Below are 20641 nucleotides of genomic sequence, written 5' to 3' on the forward strand. Positions count from 1 at the left end.
GAAGCCCGCGCACTGTGATGAAGAGTGGCCCCCACTCACCGCAACTGGAGAAAGCCCTCGCACAGAAACGAAGACCCAAACACAGGCAAAAATAAATAAACAGGGCTTCCCTGGTGGCGCAGTGGTTGAGAGTCCGCCTGCCGATGCAGGGGACACGGGTTCATGCCCCGGTCTGGGAGGATCCCACATGCCCCAGAGCGGCTGGGCCTGTGAGCCATGGCCGCTGAGCCTGCGCGTCTGGAGCCTGTGCTCCGCAATGGGAGAGGCCACAACAGTGAGAGACCCGCATACAGCAAAAATAAATAAATAAATTTATAAAAAAAGAAACAGCTGGAAATGATGGAAAACTCAGTAAGGATGCTTAAAAGCTGAATAAGTAGACAGAGTTGATTTTTTAAAACAAGATGAAACATGTTCCAAATGTTTATGGACCATCTTCTGTAACATGGTTTATGGACCATGAACATAGACTGTTCCAAATGTTTATGGACCATCTTCTGTAACCAATCAATGTTAGGCATGCTCACCAGTCTCTCTTAATTCTCACAGCAGCCCTGATAGGAAGGAATCACTATCTCCATTTTATAAACATGTAAACAAGCTTAGAAAGGACTCTTCATGGAAAAATTATCTGGGGAATTCCCTGGTGGTCCAGTGGTTAAGACTCAGCGCTCTCACTGCCAGGGCCCGGGTTCCACCCCTGGTTGGGGAACTAAGATCACGCATGCCGTGCGGTGTGGCCAAAAAAAAAAAAAAGAAGAAGAAAAAAAGAAAAATTATCTGAAGACACCTATTCTAAAAAAGTGAACGTTGGTCATCTCTGGGTAATATGGAAACAATGGAATTTTGTCTGATGTTTAAATCTCATATGAAACAAAATGCCGTTTTCATTTAAAAAGTAAAATTTTATGAAATAATAAGTATATAGAAGGCTTGACCAACATCCTAAACTAGGATCTGACACAGGTATAAACCCATGTCTTCCAACTTCCCTGCCCTTCCCTTGACATCACGTCGTCTTCTCAGGAGATACAGTTGTCTCTCCCGCAGGGGATTGGTTCTAGGACCCCCTGCAGCTACCAAAATCTGAGGATGCTTAAGTCCCTTATGTAAAATGGTGCAGTATTTACATATAACCTACACACATCTTCCCATATACTTTAAATCACCTCTAGATTACTTACAATACCTAGTACAATGTAAATGCTATGTAAACAGTTGCCAGCATGCAGCAAATTCATGTTTTACCTTTCCTAAGCTCTGGAATTTTTTTGATCCGCGGTTGGTTGAATCTGTGCACGTGGAACCTGTGGATATAGAGGGCCAACTGCGCAACCTCAGGCCAATGGGGAAGGAAGAGGAACCATGAACAAACCAGTTTCTGTCTGACCTGGCTCTCACTGAGCCATCACTCTAAGTCACAGGCCTCACCCTGCTCTGACTGGACACTCCCTCCTCATATCCAATGTTCACCGAGGCTACGAGGCCATGAGGCCACGTGGCTCTCCTTACCACTCTAGTAAATCAGTTTGCAAAATCTCCAGACCTTCCTGCAAAGCATCCATGTATATGGGGCTGTGGCTGAACAGCCATAAAAATGGGCCTCCTGTTAGGTCCTGGAGCAGGGTGGCATCAACTTGAAAGCCTTCCAGTCCACATAGTGAAAGTCAAAAAAAGGCCATTCACCACTGCCCTCTGCCTTCTACAGATGCCTGGATGAAGGCCCCGATTACCTCCTTCATCATTTCATTCTGAATACCTCAGTGTTGAGAGGACCAGCAGGAAGAACGATATCAAGTGCTTCCAGGGTCCCTAGGTCTGTGCTGGCATTCAGGCCTCTGCATGCTGCTTGGAATTCCTTTGACAGAAAACACTGCAGCAGTAGTGGCTGCTCAGGAGAGAGGCAACTAGAATGGGGGTACTTCTCCCAGGGCAAACACTGAACCCTCTCTTCCTATTCCAGAATGAAGTTCCCTGAACCCTGGTTTGGTTGTTCATGTAGCCAGAATGGTAGCCACAGAAACTGCCTCAAACTTAGTAATTCTCTCTGAGCTCCCTTCAGAGGACCTGAATACTTATTTTCCGTCTCTCCTGAGAAAGAATGGGAGTAGGACTCATGGCCATCACATATTTGCTGAGCACCTGATACCTGAAGAATTTAGATCACGGAGGGTGGGGAAGCTGAGTAACCAGACAGATACAGATAGTTAGAAATAGATAGATAGGTAACTTTAGATATATGAGAACTATTTCACTCTTTTATTTATAAAGAAGTCATTATGGATCAGTCTTGTGCTAGGAGGCACTGAGGATACAATGCTGAATAAAAGAGAGTTTAGATTCCTTTTTATGAAACATGACATGTACCCCTCCCAAATTTTGTTGATGATAGATTCCTATCACTGGGTGCCTCATCATTTTGTATTCTTTTATCACCTCTAGGGTCAAGCTCTAGCTGCTGGCTTTCTTCAGACTGGAGACACTGGACACGATTCCCTTCTCCTGTGGAGTTTCTGGTGTCTAAGAAGGCTTGACCGCCTGCTAAAATTTCTCCTGCATATGCTACAAGTATAAGGCTGCTCACCTGTGTGGGTTCTCTGGTGTTTAATAAGGTGGGAATTCTGAATGAATCTTTTCCCACATTCATAACATTTAAAGGGTTTTTCTCCTGTGTGAATTCTTAGGTGGGTGTGTAGATTTGTGTTATGACTGAAGCTTTTCCCACACCATGAGCATCTATATGGTTTTATTCCTTGGTGTGCCAGTAAGTGCTTATTAAGATCTGAACTCCACCTAAACCTCTTATCACATTGTTGACATTTATAGGGTTTCTCTTCAGTGTGAATTCTCTGGTGCTTAATTAGGTCAGAGCTAACCCTGAAGCTTTTCCCACATTCCTGACATTTAAAAGGTTTCTCTCCTGCATGGCCTTTCCCATGAAGATCCATACGTTTTGGAAGCTCTTGTCTGCAAGTTGTAAGTTTCTTTCTTTTCTTCCCTGGAAAAGCTCGATGCCGTTTCCGTACCCTGTGTGTACCACCATGATTTTCTTTGCCCGTTGTTTTCTGGGCAACTTTCATTCTGGCCTTTCTTAATACTTTGCATCCTGATGCTTGTATTTCTAATGTAGAAAGAGACATAGGTTGGTCATTTCCAGTGTCATTTTTGAGCTTTAACCCTGTTGAAATAAACAGAAGAATCAGACATCTGATCCCAGAACAAGAAAACTACAGGAATGAAAAGAAAAATCAACGATGACAGCTTTTAAAAAATACAAGAACAAGTGATTTCTGGTCCAATCTGGACAAAATGGCATAGACCCATTTCTCCCTGATCCTCCTTGCTAGGCACAACAACAAACCCATTCAAGAATGCAAGACACAATGAACAGAGAATTCTAAAAAGTGGTAAAAAGAAGGCAAAATGGTTTGGGACCCCAGAACTACAAGAGTAACACAGCAGGTGTCTTACATCCCCACACCCAAAAAAGAAGGCAAACCAGATCTAGTGTTTTCCAAACCGCAACCTAGCAACAGAAGGCTATCTGGATAGGCTTATTCCTTCCCATATCTGAATGGGAAACCTTCTGACAACACTAGAACTCCAGTGAGGAGACACCAAATTAGGCATGCAGAACTAGCAAGAGGGACCTAGCCACAAGTGGCCGGGCCCAGGAAGCCTCTTCATCCCTACAGGTCAGAGATTCCCACTGAGAGACACTCTGGCCTAGGTAAATATCTTCCTCACCATCAGGCAGCACCAGCGGGGACGCAAGGGAACCCTAGCAGTACCATATAAACCAAGGAGACCACAATAACACTATAAAGGCTCTGAAAACTAAACTGTCACTAGACACATACTCCACAAAAGTAGGAAAGAACCTGTGTGCTAAATTAAAACAGAGTGACTGCCCATTAAAATAAAATATTTAAATAGGACCCAGACTCTCCTAACATAATAGACAAAATGATCAGGATGCAATAAAGAAAATAACACATCACACCTAGAACCAAAAAAAAAAATCACAGCTTGAGTGAGAAAAGGCAATCTGACAAAAATGGAATCAGACTGGAAGTCAAAACCAGAAAGACAACAGAAAAATCTAAAAATATATGGAAATGAAACAGTATACTTCTAAATAATCCATGATTCAAACAGAAAGTCTCAAGGGTAATTTAAAAATACATAGTTAAATGAAAATGAAATTAAAATATATCAAAGTATGTGGAATGCAGCTAAGGGAATGCTCAGAGGAAAATGTATAGCCCTAAATGCTTACAATAAAAAAGAGGAAAGGTCTCAAATAATCTAAGTTCCTAACTCAAGAAACTAGAAAAAAAGCAAAATAAAATTTTAAAAAGTTGAAGAAAGGAATAATAAAGATCACAAAAGAAATCACAATCAAACAAAAAGCTTATTCTTAAAGAAAATAAAATTGATAAACCTATATCAACACTGACAAAAATAATAGGAGAGAAGATATAAACCATCAGTGTCAAGAAGGAAATTGGGTATATCTCTACACATTCTGAAGCAATTAAAAAGATAATAAGGGGGCTTCCCTGGTGGCGCAGTGGTTGAGAGTCCGCCTGCCGATGCAGGGGACGCGGGTTCGTGCCCCGGTCCAGGAAGATCCCACATGCCGCAGAGCGGCTGGGCCCGTGAGCCATGGCCGCTGAGCCTGCTCGTCCAGAGCCTGTGCTCCGCAGCGGGAGAGGCCACAACAGTGAGAGAGGCCCGCGTACCGCAAAAAAAAAAAAAAAAAAGATAATAAGGGAATACTATAAACAACTTATGTTCATGGATTTTAAAAGTTAGGAAAAACGGGCCAATTTCTCAAAATCCACAAACTACCATAATTCAGCCAATATGAAATAGATAATCTGAATAGCACTCTGACCATTAGAGAAACTGAATTCATAATTTAAAAGCTGCTAAAAAAGACATCTCCAGGTTCATATAGTGTTACTGGAGAATTCTACCAAATATTTATAGAATTAACACCACTTTTATATAATCTCTTCCAGAAAAGACAAGAGGAAGAAATACTACCCAAGTCATTTTATAAGGCCAGTAATTACCCTGATAGCAAAATCATACAAAGACAGTACTAAAAAAGAAAACTACAGACTAACATCTCCCATGAACTTAAATACAACAATCCTCAACAAAATACTGGCAAACTGAATGTAACAATAATTAAGAATTATATACCATGATCAAGTAGGATTTACTGCAGGTATGCAAAGCTGGTTCAACATTTGAAATCAATCAACATAACCCACCATATCAACGAGCTTTGAAAGATCATAATCCCATTAACTGACACAGAAAAGTATTTGACAAACCCCACATCCATTCACGATAAAAAAACACTCAGAAAATAAGGAATTATATCGACCTGATAAGAGTATCAACAAAAAAACCTGTACTAACATCATAGGTAATAGTGAAAGACTTAAAAAACTTCTTAGAACTAATAAGTGAATTCAGTAGGGTCACAGGATAAGAGAACAAAACAAAATTAGTGGCACGCCTATACAAAAACAATAAACATGCAGAAACCAAATTTAAAATAATACCATTTACAATTGCTCCAATGAAAATTAGCTTCTACATACACGTAACAAACATGCAAAAGATCTGTACACTGAAAATTACAAAAAGCTGATGAAAGAAGTCAAAGAAGACCCGAATAAATAGACATACTGTGTTCACTGATTAGAAAGATCAACATAGTAAAGATATCACTCCCCCTCAAATTAACATATAGGTTTAATGTAATTTCTAGCAAAATTCCAACAAAGTTTATTGTAGACATAGATAAGCTTATTCTAAAATTTACATGGAAAGGAACAGGCCCTAGAATAGCTAAAATAAAATTTTATCTTGACAAAAGAATAAAGTGGGAAGAATCACTCTACCTGATAGATATTAAGGCTTCCTAAATTGTATAGCTACAGTAATCAAGACAGTGCAATACTGGCAGAAGGATAGACACATAGCTCGATGGAACAAAATAGATGTACACAAATATGCCCAACTGATCTTTGACAAAAGTGCAAAAGCATTTCAGTGGAGGAAGGCCAGTCTCTTCAACAAACGAGGCTGAAGCAATTGGACCTCCATACGCAAAAAAAATGAACTTCAACCTAAACTTCATACCTTATATAATAATCAACTCAATAAGAATCGTGGACTTAATTAAATGTAAAATTATAAAACTTTTAGGAAAAACAGAAAATTTTAGGGATCTATAGCTAGTCAGACTGCTAGCCTTGATAACAAAAATACAATCTGTAAAAGGAAAAAATAAAAAATTGGTTATCACAATTCAAAACTTTTACTCTGTGGAAGCCCATGGGAAGAGGATAAAAAGAAAAATACACAGCCTTGGGGAAACTCCTTGCAAACCACATATCCATGAAAGCACTAGAATCTAGAATCTATAAAGAACTCTCAAAACTCAACAGTTAAAAAACAACTTAATTAAAATATGGGCAAAAGCCATTTCACTGAACATAGAGATAGCAAATAAGCACATGAAAAGCTACAAAACATCATTAGCTATTAGGGAAATGCAAATCCAAACCACAATGAGATAACACTACATACTTAGCAGAAAGGCAAAAAAGTATTTTTTAAAAATGGTGATACTACTAAGCAACGGCAAGAATGTAGAAAAACTGGATCACATCCATTGCTGGCTGAGAATGTAAAATGGTACAGCAACTTTGAAAAACAGTTTGGCATTAAACACGTAATTACCATATGAACCAGCAATTGCACCCTTAAAGGCATTTATCCCAGAGAAACGAAAACTTATCTCTACACAAAATCCTGTACGTGAACGTTCACGGCAGCTTTATTCGCAATAGCCAAAAACTGAAGACAGCAAAAATACCTTTCGATGGGTGAATGGTTAAACAAATTGTGGTATATCAATATCATGGAATGCTTCTCAGCAGTTCATCTGAACTACCGATACACGCAATAGCTAAGATGAATTTCCAGGGACTTATTCTGAATGAGAAAAGTTAATCCCCCAAAGCTACATACTGCATGACTCTATTCGTATAACATTTTTGAAATGGCAAAATTAAAAAACTGTAGAACAGATCAGTGGTTGGCATAGGTTGGTGATGGGGTGGGATGTGGGAGGGAAGTGTGTGTGGTTATAAAAGGGCAACAGGAGGGCTCCTTGTGGTTATGTAACTGTCCAGTATCTTGATTGTGGGGGTGAATACACAAACCTCAACATGTGATAAAACTTTATAGATCTAAACACACACACATACAAGGGAAAACGGAAACATGAATAAGGTCAGTGGACTATATCAGTATTAATATCCTGGTTGTGATATTATATACTTTTGCAAAAGTTATCGAGGGAAAATGGGTAAAGTGTACATGGGTTCTCTTTGTATTACATTTTAAATATGCATATGAATCTACAATTAACTCAATTAAAAGTTTAATTAAAAAAATACAGGAACAGAACCTTAAAAATGTTAAGCTCCTATAAAGGTTCCTATCAAGGAATCTTCTCCTCTTCCTATGTATACACTTACCTCAAGGAGACTCTCTAAGACTGTCCTTGAACTCTTGGGGACCTCGGGTCTATGGTTCTTGCCCTTGTGCTAAACAGATCGCTTTAAGTTTAGGGTGCAATGATAATGTTCTGAGAATAAAACTTTGAGGTCATGGACGGCCATCTTAATTCCAGACTATTTTCAGGAAAAGTGAATGACTCTTTTATACTTTTATTTACTCCCAACATTTAAACGGGCAGAATCTTAGATTCCACATCTTCTTTATACTCTGCTGTGGTTGTAGGTGGATATGCAATGAGGAAGCGAAGAACTAAACCTATAAGGAGGACAGATGGAAACGACGTGGAGGGGGCGGGGAGTCCAGTGGTATTCCAGCAGACCTGCTTAGAGATGAGGTGGCTTAGACCAGATGGTGAGAGCAGAAGAGGTTGAGACATGGTTGTATTCAGCACCTTTTGTTAAAAACTTTTTTATCTTATACTGGAGTATAGTTGATTAACGGCGTTGCAGGACCTATTTTGAAGACAGAGCTCAGGGCACTTGCTGACGGATCGGCTGGGGGGTGTAACAAAAAGACCAGAAAGAAGGATAACTGAGAGGTTTTGGGCCTGAGCAACTGGGTAAGTCGTGGTGCCTGCTACTGACATGGAAAAGATATGGGAAGAGTGGGTTTGCAGGGTGGGGCAGGAGTATGAGAGATCAAGAACTCTACCTAGAATAAAGAAGTGAGATGTGTATTCGTAAAAAGCTCTCCGGGTGGTCTGGATATGCCTTTCCTTTTCCCCACACCATCAAGCTGAGAACCAACCCGCCACTGGAACACTGGGACTTTCTCACAGGAGTTCATTTTTCATGAACTGAGGACGGGACAGATTACACAAGTTCTATACAAAGGAAAGGAAGAATCTTTACCTAGAGAGATGACAGTCTCATAGTTCTCCTGCATTACATTATTGTAGAGGATCTTCTGAGCAGGGTCCAGTAATTGCCATTCTTCCTCGGTAAAAAACAAGGCCACATCTTCAAATGTCAACAGACTCTAAAGAAGAGAATAAGTTGTAGTTCAGTACTTGCCACGACAAAAGCCATCCTATCACTCATCTCCGAATGACACGGGAGGCCAGTCACTGAAGACCTTAAGAGTATAATATTTAAGGGAAAAGAAGTGAGATGGCAGAAAAGGAAGGCACCAAAGAGATCAGTACACAGCTTGGGAGGTGCCCAATTCCCACAGGGCCAAGCCTCGTTGCCTAGCGAACACCTGGGGCTAACGCACCTCAGAGCACCTGCCAGGTACGGTGGGTCATGGGTAGCAGAGAAAAGCAGGCAAGGCCACGTTCAGGCTGCCTGGAAAAGCTGGAAAGTACAGCTCACCTGGGACTCAGGCAGGATGAGCTCAGATGCCATCTTCCAGCTTGGGGTGCTTTCCTGCTCAGAAAAGGCTAGAATCTGTTGAGCAGGCACAGCTGTGGGGGGAAAAGAGCCAGAAAAACTTTCTCTTTTCTATTTATGAATACCCTGAGGCAATTTCTACAATATAGGACTCCTTCGGTAAAGATGGCTCATCTTCGCGCACGTGTGTGTGCGTGCGTGTGTGATGTGCTGTGCCAGAAGTGGCCTTCTCCTTGCAAACAAGAACCAAATATCCACCACTCCGCAGAATTGGTTCCCAGTTGACTCCTTCCACAGATTTCATGAAATAAAAGGAAATCCATTATGTTTTTCCTCTCATAAAATAAATTGTTCGCTGAGCTGGGCAAGAATTAGAGGTGTTTGAAAATGAAAGCCTCAGGTCCTCCAGTGTACGGTAGGAAATGTGGGAGATTTACTACTTTTTTCCTGGTGTACAATTATCTTCCCATTCTGCCAATGACAGCCCATTTCTGATCCCAATTTCTCCTTTAACTTGTAAGGGTGAGATGACCCCGCCTGTCCCTGCTGTATCTTCCTCTCTCCTCTCAGATTTCTAAGGAGCAAGGTCCACATTGTAAATACCAGGGTTCTGTGGTTGGGATGTTTCTGTACCACAGAATGACCCTCACCTTCACCCACCACTGGCCTACTATACTCCCACCAGAGAGACATCCTAAGTGCCAGCAGGGCTGGGCAGCTGGAAAATTCCCGTGACATTCTAGCTGAACCAATTACTATCACAGCTCCCAGGAGAAGAGAATTATTATGAAGCTCCTCACCTCTTCCATATAAAGGCTGGGTTTCTTTCTGAGTATTCCAGCCCAGCTGTTCTTGCAGTACCCGGTATGTATTCCAACATTCTTTCTGGAACACACCCATTGGTTGGGGCTCTGCTGGCTTCCACTTAAAGCCTGGGGCCACTGCTGTTCCTCCCAAGAGCAATGCCTCCTTTCCCAGCTCATGGGCTGTGACCTAGAAATAATCCCCATCCTCATTAGCAAAGAACTTTTGGTCTTGGGGTGGTGGTGGAGGAACAAACAAGACTAGAGCCCAGGTTTGGGGAGCATGTAACGTTAAAGGAAGTCATTTTTTAATTAATTTATTTATTTTTGCTGTGTTGGGTCTTTGTTTCTGTGCGAGGGCTTTCTCTAGTTGTGGCAAGCGGGGGCCACTCTTCATCGTGGTGCACGGGCCTCTCACCATCGCGGCCTCTCTTGTTGCGGAGCACAGGCTCCAGACGCGCAGGCTCAGTAGTTGTGGCTCATGGGCCTAGTCGCTCTGCGGCATGTGGGATCCTCCCAGACCAGGGCTCGACCCATGTCCCCTGCATTAGCAGGCAGATTCTCAACCACTGCGCCACCAGGGAAGCCCAGGAAGTCATTTTTTAAAAGAGATACTGCACCATGGTTTCCTCACAAGGAACTATACACGTGATCTGGGAAGATTAGGATAAAATGAGAGAAGCTGTGACTGCTGCTGGCCTCCACCCCTCAACAGATGGTCACAGCTCAGGCCACGAGCAGGGTGGGGTAGGATGCCTGTCCTTTCGCTGCCTCCACTCTTGCTTGCTAGACTTGGATCCTTGACCTAGTGGATTTGTATCTTCTAGTTTTCTCTAAAACAATAAGGATGCAAAGAAAAAAGGTTTTCCTGTCAGTCAGATTTTCCAATCCTCCCATGTCCAGGGAACGATTTCATGGAGAAAGGGGATGCAGTGGAGGGAAAAAATGAGGGAAGAGTTGGGACTCTAACTTTCCTCCATATGCTTCAGTTGTAATAAGACGCCTGTGTTCCTCAAGGTGGACTCACGAGGAAAGGAAGTGTGCTGCCATCTCCCAAGGACAGACCTTGGTTCCCCACTCACCAGCAAGGCCAAGGCCGAGCACTAAGGGAGGCCACAGGGCTCTTTCCCCCTGGCCCTGAGATGTGTGTTCCCACCACAGAGGGCACCACCCCTCAGCACTTTCTATTTTTCTGTTGGCACTTTTCTTCTTTCCATATCCCTGTTTCCCTTTTTTCTTTCTATCTCTTCCTTTGCAGTCTCCCCAGAGATGTTTGATTTATACTTCGGTTGCTACCCTCTCTTGCCTTTGACCTCTAAGTGCTGTCCACGCTTTCAGGTTTTTTTCTCCTTCCCCAAGTCTTTCTTGCCTTTTATTTCTCTGTTGCTAAGTCCTGTCTCCTCGGCCATGCTAGACCAGGCCCATCACCCTCAATTCACCCTGGCCCTGAAGAGGGCGAAATGCATTTCTTTTCTCGAAGGCCAGGAAAGACTCCCAGGAACTCCGAAACCTGGAGGCTGACTGTCGCTGCCAGTCTGTGATTTCAGATCGCACTTAGCTGTTCTAAAGCAACAACAGAAGAGTGACCTAATCCATCCCATTATCCAATTAGCAGCCCCCGCCCCGGACCTTTACCCTATTTCAGTGTACACGTAAGGAATCTTTCTGCTCACCTCATTACTTATTCCACCATGTTCTTTCTGAAAACGGTCTACCAGGGCCACAGCCTCTCTGATGCTCTGTGGATGATACTTCTGCACCCAGTTCTGGATATCCCTGGGCAGAATGGTCAGGAACTGCTCTAGCACCAGCAATTCCAAGATCTGCTCTTTTGAGTGGATCTCTGGCCTCAGCCACTGATGGCATAATTCCTGCAGTTGGCTGACAGCCTCAAGCGGTCCAGGTGCTTCATGATAATAGAAGCTCCGGAAGTGCTGGCGAGCGCTCTCAGGACCAAGACTGTCCATCTGTGGGCTGGATTTCTTACTCTGACTGGAGCTCTCTTTCACAGACCCCTTAGTCTCCCACAAAGCCTCCACGTGTGGGTACAAGCATGCATTCACCTTCAGATGTCTCATCATCATTTGCTCTAGGAATAGTTTTACTCCTATGTGTGACATCCTCCTGGTGCCACCTTTGACAACTGAGGCCTTGTCAGGCTTGGTACAAAACCAATGAGTGGATCTTCTCCCCAAGGTCACTGAGGGAGGGCAGAAAAAAAAAGTACACGTCAAGAAGAAAGCCACATGACACATATTTACTTGCTATTTATAGTTATCAGAGAAGAAAGAACAGAAAAGTTCCTGTCCTGCCTCGTCTTTAAAATCAACTGCCACTCAGGATGACTCAAGACTACTTCTGGACATGTTTTTCCCCTTTCCTTTGTTACCCAACTCCGAAACAAAGCACAGCTCAGGGAAGACAAAAGTCAGTTGATCACTTTTTATTTTTTAAGGTTGATGGGTGAAAAAACTGGCACCCATTCACTAAAACGAGCTTTGATATTATCCAATACTTAATCTGTGTGCTTCCTGTCCCACCTTTACAAACGGGGCATATCTGACTTTCTCTAAATTGTAATAGATCACCCCAGTTTTTTGTCTTTAGTCAGGGTGAAAACAACTTCTCTGCCCCTTCATCCTATTATGGAGACTGATGCCTTTGCTTCATGGAACATTTGATATTCTCTTTTCCATCATATTAATATTGGAAAGGAAACTGAGGTGGCCAGATCAGAAAAGAAGTAATTAGAGAAAAAGTAACCTTATTTCTCTCAGCAAGTATCCCCCCACTAAGCAATCAGATGGCGTCAACATTGTTTTTTGGGGGGAAGACTTATAAAGGGCACTGAGCGGCTTTGTACCTGTGTCTGAAATTTTTTGCTTACTTTACTGGAAAAACTGACAGTTCGCTTTGTTTACAAGATACCCAAACGTCAAACTATAAAAAAGGAAAGGAGAAACGGTGACGATTAAGGTTCTTCAGAGACAGGAAGGGTCCTTGTAAACGTAAGCCTCCTCTTGACTTTACACTTCCTCAGGGTCATAGAGATCTTTAAGCAAGGCTGAGGACGGCCTTGAGAGTCTGATTTTCTCGGAGGTGATCCAGCAGAAACAACAACAAAGTTCTTTCAAGGATGCCACCGGTATTCAAAGAAATAATTTGGCTGGTTCCTTGCTGCCTGTACAGGCTCAGGAGGTACAGGGACACGTCCTGTTTTTCTTTGTCAGCCAAAACTAATGTCTAGGAGGCTGAAATGACCCTTTCTCCAGGGATATGCTCATAAGCCAGCGGAAACGGGCAAGTTTCGCTGGGCTCATTGGTAGGCCTTACGCCCCATCCCCCATCTACACCTACATGTGGGGACCGACCGCGAGGGCGCCTGCGTGCACTCAGCACACCGGCAGCCTCCGAGCGTGCTTCAGCAGCAGCCCTGGGTTATATCTGCACACAGGGTACAAAGAGGTTGCTTCCAGAGATTAGATGTGGCTGTAGGAGACTGAGTGCCGGCCTCGCTGAGAACAGGTCCCGCCAGCTCTCAGGCCGACCCGCCGCCCGGCAGCGACGCCACCGCGAAAAGGAAAAGGCTGCGCGCCCGCACCCCAGCTCGCCACCACGCAGCTGATGCATGCGGCCGGCATCTCTCGGGGGCCCTCCTGACCAAACCCAGAAGAAAAATCAAATTACCTCCACCCAGCTCCGGCTTCCGTGGACGCCACTTCCCTCTTTCTGGGCTCGGCTATGAAGTCGCCACGCCTCTCGCCCCCGCGGGGAGGAAGGAAGGTCCGGGTTCCCGCGCTCCCGGGGGCGATGTCGGGAAAGCGCGAGGCCCCGCGAGCGGCGCGCCAAGACGCCGGGGTCCGGGAGCGCGGGGCCTTGGCAGCTCAGTCCCCAGCCCAATCCCACTAGCGGCCCGAGAACATTCCGCAACCCGCCATTTTGGGGTCGCGGGCTGTGGACTGGCCCCAACCGGAAAAGGAAGAATGCGTTTCCGGTGGCTCCGTGACAGCCACGCCCAACCTCGCCCTCTCTCAGTCTGGGGAGTCGCAGCCTAGCGAGTTCGGAGCGGCCTGCGGGTCCTTCCCATCCCGGGTTTAGCCCCAGATGCAAAAAAAAGAGTTCTGGTCACCGCGTCTCGGGCCCGCGGGAGGCCTAGCTATGCCACAAAGGCGTCTCGTCTCTTGGGAACGATGCAGCCTGCTGACGCGCGACGCCGTGATCTCGGACCCCCGACTTGCGGAGTGGCGTCCAGATTACTCCTGCGTCGCGTTCTGGCAGTCGGTGTCCCTTTCTACCGGGAAGTTCGCCTGGTTAGGGCCACCAACCCCGAAAATCATCCCTAGGCTCGTCCCGGGACTCCTTAAGTTAAGAGGCCTTTGGTCCTCCTGGTCAGACCCCTCGCTAGATCAGGAATAACAGTCCCTTATATTTTTAAAACCCTTGTCTGGTTCGCTGGCACTTCCTTCCCAGCTATTATTATTTTATTCTTGTTAGGTAGGTTTTAACCGTATGGTGTGGGTTCCATTTATATTTCTCCTTGACATATAAAAAAATTGAGATGTAGGACGCGACGTCCGCAGGGTCACTTGGATTACCGGTGGCAGATTTTAGACCAATTTTGGTCTCCTGTTGGCATACCCCGTGTTTCTGCTACTACATTATGCTTCCCTGAAGGAGAGGAACCTTGTTTCGTCTTATATCTTCTGTAATGCTTAGCATAGTCCTCTGGAGAAGGCCTCTTTCTAAGAACCCGAATATCTCGGGTTGTCAGTGCCATTTGGACAGAAGTTATCCATATGAATCAAAGAGGAGAAACTGTATGTAGCTCAATTGTACAGTGGGGATGAAATTGACGTCTTTTGTAAGTCAGTGTGAGAAACCACTCAGGCTAGGGAACCAGAGCTCTGCATGCCTGGGAGGAAAATAAACAAGGATCACCTGTCCACCTTTTTACATGCAAATGAAGATGACTCTCAGAAGATAAGGTCAATCCATATTTGCAAAGTAAAGCTGCCCAGAAGTGTGCGAGAGGACACTGCGTTGTCTGTGATTGTAAACCTAGTAAAGATGTTTGCTTCACCAGAGAATCATTTTCAGAATGATTCCTTCAAAGCTCTGTTCCTGAGGTCAGGCATTGTCAACCGAATGTTTTAGGACAATGAAGGGGAAATCAGAGCACTGTTGCTTCTGGACAATTCCCAGGCTTACCTTTCAGCTGAGTCACTAACCAATGAGGACGGTGGGATAAAGGCATTTTCTTTTTCTTTTCTTTTTCCTTTTTATTTGAAATAGTAAGGTTTTTAAACCGTGTGGAGTTTAATATTAATCTGCCAGTTATCCCTTGTAATTGTCTTCAATAGAAATTATCTATAGATTATATAGTTAGCCATTTAGAACGAATATGGACATAAATATAACGATCTCTTCAATTTTTCTTATAGCCTACTATGGCTTTTACGCTTCAAAGAAAAGAGAAAATTCTTGAAAAGGACTAGAGGTTCCAGGAAGACAAGTTGTAATTCACTTAAAACAAATTTCATCACATATTAATATGGTTAGTGGTAAAAGCATGCACTGAGTCATGTTTTCTTTTATAAAACTCTACAAAATTAAAGGTTTATAATTTAAACCCATAACACCCAGATCCCATCCACAGTAATGTCTTGGCTAATATGTTTGAAACACAAAATAAAGAAGAGAAACTATGTAAAATCTAAAGGGCATTTTCTTTCCCCTAAACACTTCAACCTCGATTCACCCAAGGAATCAAGATGTGATCCTGGGCAGCAAACAACTTTATAGGTGGAAGCAACTTGAAGAAGATCTCCAATTTTTGAATAAGGTCATATGAGCAGGACAAAGAAGGAGAAGGAATTTCTAAAATTAAAACCTACAACACAAAAATGTTGTAATTTCTAACTGGGCCAAGAGTTGGGATAGAGGAATTTGTTTAGCAACTGCATAGGAAACCTTTACAGAAAGGAATCTGAAGATGTTCTGGAAGGCTTAGCAGAGGGCAATTGTAGATAAATTCTTGAGAAATACAGAGAATTGGAAACCAACTTGGAAGAGAAAGGATGTGGTTAAATGAGAATGAGAAAGAAAAGGATTGCCTCCAAAAACCAAAGTTGTGATGACAAAGGGAGTCGTTTGGAAAAGAGGAAAGACGGGTGGAGAATAACAGCAGGCTGCTGAATTGAAATTATCTCTGCTGTAAGACAGAGTTTGGACTCCCTCCATGATTCTGTTGATGCTACAAAGGAATTTTAAAAGTTTTATTTCGTGCTGAAGGAGATGCAACAGGTAGTAATCAAAGAACAGTTCCAGTGCAGATTCCATTGTAAAAGTGGTAGCTTTTGAAACTGAGGCCTCATAATATTAAGGAGTTGTTAAACATGACTTTGACTTCTGGTTCTAGTAATCAGATTTTTAAAACAGCTTTATTGTGATATAACTCACAAATCATACAATTCACCCATTTGTAGAATGCCAAAAGTCAGTAGTTTTTAGTATATATGTAGAGTTGTACTACTATTATGGCAATCCATTATAAAATTTTCACATCACCCCCAAAACAAACACCAAACCCTTTAGCTGTAACTCCTCATTTCCTATAATTCCCCCCATCAACCCTAAGCAACCACTGATCTACTTTCTTCTCTATACATTTGCCTATTCAGGACATATCATATAAATGGAATCATACAATATGTGATCTTTTGTGTCTGGTTTCTTTTATTAAGCCTGATGTTTTCAAGCTTCATCTATGTTGTAGCATGTATCGGTACTTCATTTCTATTTTACTGCTGAATAATTTTCCATTGTATGGATAGACCACATTTTGTTTTGTATGGATATACATATTGAAGTGTTTAGGGGAAAAATATGGCTTTTATTTTTATTTATTGGCTGCGTTGGGTCTTCGTTGCTGCGTGCAGGGTTTTCTCTAGTTGCAGCGAGTGGGGCTACTCTTTGTTGGGGTGTGTGGGCTTCTCATTGCGGTGGCTTCTCTTGTTGCGGAGCATGGGCTCTAGGCGCGCAGGCTTCAGTAGTTGTGGCACGCAGGCTCAGTAGCTGTGGTTCGCGGGCTCTAGAGCACGGGCTCTAGATCGCAGGCTCAGTAGTTGTGGTGCTCGGGCTTAGTTGGTCCGCGGCAGGTGGGATCTTCCCGGACCAGGGCTCGAACCCATGTCTCTTGCATTGGCAGGTGGATTCTTAACCACTGCGCCACCAGGAAAGCCCAAAATATGCCTTTTAGATTTTACATAGTTTCTATTCTTAGTGTTTCAAAATGTATGGATTACATTTTTTACCATTGTATGGATAAACATATATTACCGTCGTATGGATAAACAAGATGGATCAGTTAATGGATATTAGGGTTGTTTGGCTATTATGACTAATGCTGCTATGAATATTCATGTACACATCTTTGTGTGGACATATGTTTTCATTTCTTTTGCATATATACCTAGAGGTGTAATTGCTGGATCATATGGTAACTCTATGTTTAACTGTTTGAGGAACTGCCAGACTATTTTCCAAATAAGCTACACCACTTTATAGTCCCACCAGAAGTGTATAAGGGTTCTAATTACTCCACATTCTTGTTAACACTTGTTATGATCTGTCTCTTTTGTTATCTCCATCATAGTACATGTGACATGGTATCTCATTGTGGTTTTGATTTGCCTTTCCTTGATAGTTAATGATATTGAGCATATTTTCATGTGCTTATTGGCCATTTGTATAAGGATATTAATATCAACTGCAAGATTTATCAAACACTTTGAGGGTGTGATATCAATAGACATTGTCTAATATTTTAAGATTTTCCTGGGTCATTCCTACTGCCTCTTTTCTTTGTACCTATTGCAAGCAAGAGGCACTCTTAAACATTTCCTCCTGTAGAAGAAACACACATAATCCCTTCTTTGTAAGAAATTATATGACCATAATGAAATGAGTTTTCTTTTCAAGAATGGAAGTCAATTTTTATTCAAAAGTGCTTGTAAGATAGCTTGAAGGGTAAAAGAAAATGTTTCAAAACAAACCCATTTTTCCTTTCACTGATCTTCATATTCCTGAGCTCTTGGGGAGAAAGAAAAGTTAGAAATTCTCTTAGTGCTAGTTGGTTTTCTTATAACACATATGAAGACTCAACTGTTTCAACCGCTTGTAAAACATTTAGATAAATTCCAGCTGTTAAGTAGTGGTGGTGATTTTGCACATTCCAAAATTATATAAGCGGATGGAGTGATTCAACAGTAAGCTTCTAAATTCTTCTTAAAAAGGTGCTGAGTATAAAACCTCAACTTTCTGATTATGATGTTTAGACCCATAAGTTCCTTTATGACTTCAGTAAAAAAAACTTTAGATAAAGTGATTTCTAAGGGATTTTCCCGAAAAAAAAAAAGTGAAAACAATATAGTGATTCTGTTGTCATTGCTATAAAACTTCTTCCATACTCCCTGTCCGCTCCCCCCGCCACCCCCGGTACCACAGGCTTTGTTTTCACTGTTAGGCTGGGCATCTCATTTTACCTTTGAACGTGGCTCTGCCGAGCCTTTCACTTTGATTTAGCGTGGTACTGAAGCTCCACCCACGAGACTTCTGCCAGTCTCATGTGCTACCTTTGTTACAGGGAGTTGTGGTTCTTGCTCAAGGTAAGTCCACATTTCCCAGGTCTCCTTTTGTACCCACTTGGATTTGGGGGCCAGGGATCCTTATGACCCCACTTTTAGTCTTCCTTTGATATAAAAGACAGTGAAATCTGTTCTGGCTTCTTTTATGAGAGGACTTGAGAGTAAAAGTATAAACGTAAAAGTAGGCATGTGATGTACAAATATGAATGTAAAAAGTATGAACTTAGCCATCCTTTGTAGTGACCTCATAGGAGCCTCCAGTAAAGCACTGATACTGCTGTTTGAAATATGACTACAAGTGGATAGAAGGTCATTAGTCCTGCTGATCAACAGCAGATTACTCTTTGAAATTCCTTCCAACGTTGTCTTACATTGACCCCAGTGCCAGGGACTTAGAAGAAAGGAAATCTGCTAGTTTTATCTGCCCACAGTTGACACAAATACATGTGTGCACCAGGCACTGTGCTAAGTGTTTTACACGTAATATTTTGTATAACATCATCTCATTAAAACAAAACAGAGAACAGCAGTGCCTGTAAAGTTTGCCAGAAGGGGAACTAAATTAGGGACTGGGTGAAGACCCCTATTGGAATACCTTTCTCTAGTGCCTAAGGGCAATTATCTGGGCCTTCTCGTTGCTCCAGCTCCAGGCACAATGCTCTAAGTAGGAGCAACAGCAGTTTGGTGACATCATAAGATCCGCATGGGGGCTATTACAGTGGCCATGGTGGTGAGGAGAGGCTACATCCTTATGAGGTTTACCATCCACATAAATTGCCATCTTAACCAGAGAGAATGCTTAGTAATAACGTCAACTTTACTCCCCCCAACACATTTCATGTCTTCAACACATATACCAGCCCTGCCCTGCTGTATTTGACTTTGGCCCTGGTCCCGCCATTGGTGATCATATATCAATCTCTCTCTAATACCCCTCCCCTTGCCCTTCCTAATCTTCCTAATCCCTGCCTCCCTGTCCCCCACACTGATTTCCTCCTGTGAACAATATGGATCAAAGAAAGGGAGAAAGTAAGAGAACATTCGTGTTTTATTTTGTTTGTTTGTTTGGTTGGGTTTTTTTGCAGTATGCAGGCCTCACTGTTGTGGCCTCTCCCGTTGCGGAGCACAGGCTCCGGACGCGCAGGCTCAGCGGCCATGGCTCATAGGCCCACCAGCTCCGCGGCATGTGGGATCCTCCCAGACCGGGGCACGAACCCGTGTCCCCTGCATCGGCAGGCGGACTCTCAACCACTGCGCCACCAGGGAAGCCCAACATTCGTTTTCTTAATTGGCTAAGAAAACCACGGAAAAACTCATACTAAACTGGGGCAGGGCTAAGACAAGGCTGTTAAGGAAAGGGAAGCAAGGGTGTTTCCATCACTTGAATTGCTATTTTGGATGGCCTGTTGCCAGTAGAATTTTCTCACCTGCTCTTTCTCCCAAATAATAGTTGTTAGGTGTCTTCCTTCAGAGCCATATCCTGAGATACTTTCCTGGCATCGCAGTTCCCTACTCCTAGAATACTGCCTGGTGTGTGCCTCATCGTGGTGGTCATCATAATGTATATGGATCTTGTTTTATGTTCTTCTTTTCTTTTTTGAGGTCCCTGGGTGGGCATGAACCATAATGTTGTTTTTTAAGGCTTTCCCAAATTTCATCCCATGAGGATTTTCCTACGTATAGAAGAGTTGGAAAAATTGGACCATGAACACCTCTATACCCTCCAGCAAAATCCAATGATTAGCTTTTTGTCATGCTTTATGGGCATCATTGTACATTTCTGTGTAATAGTTCATCATATCCATGCATATTATTTATTTAGACAGCCTCTTATTTTGGACATAATCCTTGGTTCCAAATTTCCACAATTATAAGTACTGCTTGCTGAAAATCTCTGAGCACACAGATCCTCCTTCCTGAATTTTTAAGGCCCTTGACAGCTGATAAACTGAAACACTGAGTGAGTGCCCCTGAAATATTTGTCTTTGGGAAGGACCCTAAATATACCAATGGAGAATAGAAAGTACGAGAGATTCAGAAGCACAAGTTCCTTGAAATTGCAAGGAGTCAAAAACTTCAAGCAGGCGCAGTACCCTGAGACACCGTGAGTGTGTGTGGGGTGAGGGCGTCACTGGAGTCTCCTTGTTCTGCCCTAGGACGTCCACTATGGTGCAACCTCCCTTCCGGAAGCTCTGGTGGCTGGGGCTTGAGTCTGAGGCTACTGTGCTGCTTAGCTGATGCTGAACTG

General features: G+C 43.0%; 1 protein-coding gene across 5 annotated transcripts in view; it reads right to left on the reverse strand.

The window, feature by feature from the left end:
* The window catches only part of ZNF75D (zinc finger protein 75D), a 36977-nt gene extending 23428 nt beyond the window's left edge, over window positions 1-13549 (reverse strand). For 2 of the 5 annotated variants that reach the window (XM_089904065.1, XM_089904064.1), the window contains exons 1-5: window positions 13436-13549; window positions 11422-11948; window positions 9746-9938; window positions 8928-9019; window positions 8466-8592 (exon numbers count right to left, since the gene is read on the reverse strand). In XM_089904065.1, coding sequence (XP_089760191.1) covers window positions 8466-8592; window positions 8928-9019; window positions 9746-9938; window positions 11422-11868 — 859 coding nt within the window. In that variant the 5' untranslated portion in view covers window positions 11869-11948; window positions 13436-13549. Of the gene's footprint in view, window positions 1-2238; window positions 3179-8465; window positions 8593-8927; window positions 9020-9745; window positions 9939-11421; window positions 11949-13435 lie in introns of those variants that run through there. The other 3 variants (XM_022554217.3, XM_022554218.3, XM_089904066.1) reach the window with 3 other exon arrangements.
* Window positions 13550-20641: the final 7092 nt, after the last annotated feature.

Source organism: Delphinapterus leucas, chromosome X (genome assembly GCF_059928025.1).
Source record: "Delphinapterus leucas isolate spDelLeu-1000000601 "Yukka" chromosome X, BTC_Dleu_Yukka2, whole genome shotgun sequence".
In the NCBI taxonomy this organism is placed as follows: domain Eukaryota; kingdom Metazoa; phylum Chordata; class Mammalia; order Artiodactyla; family Monodontidae; genus Delphinapterus; species Delphinapterus leucas.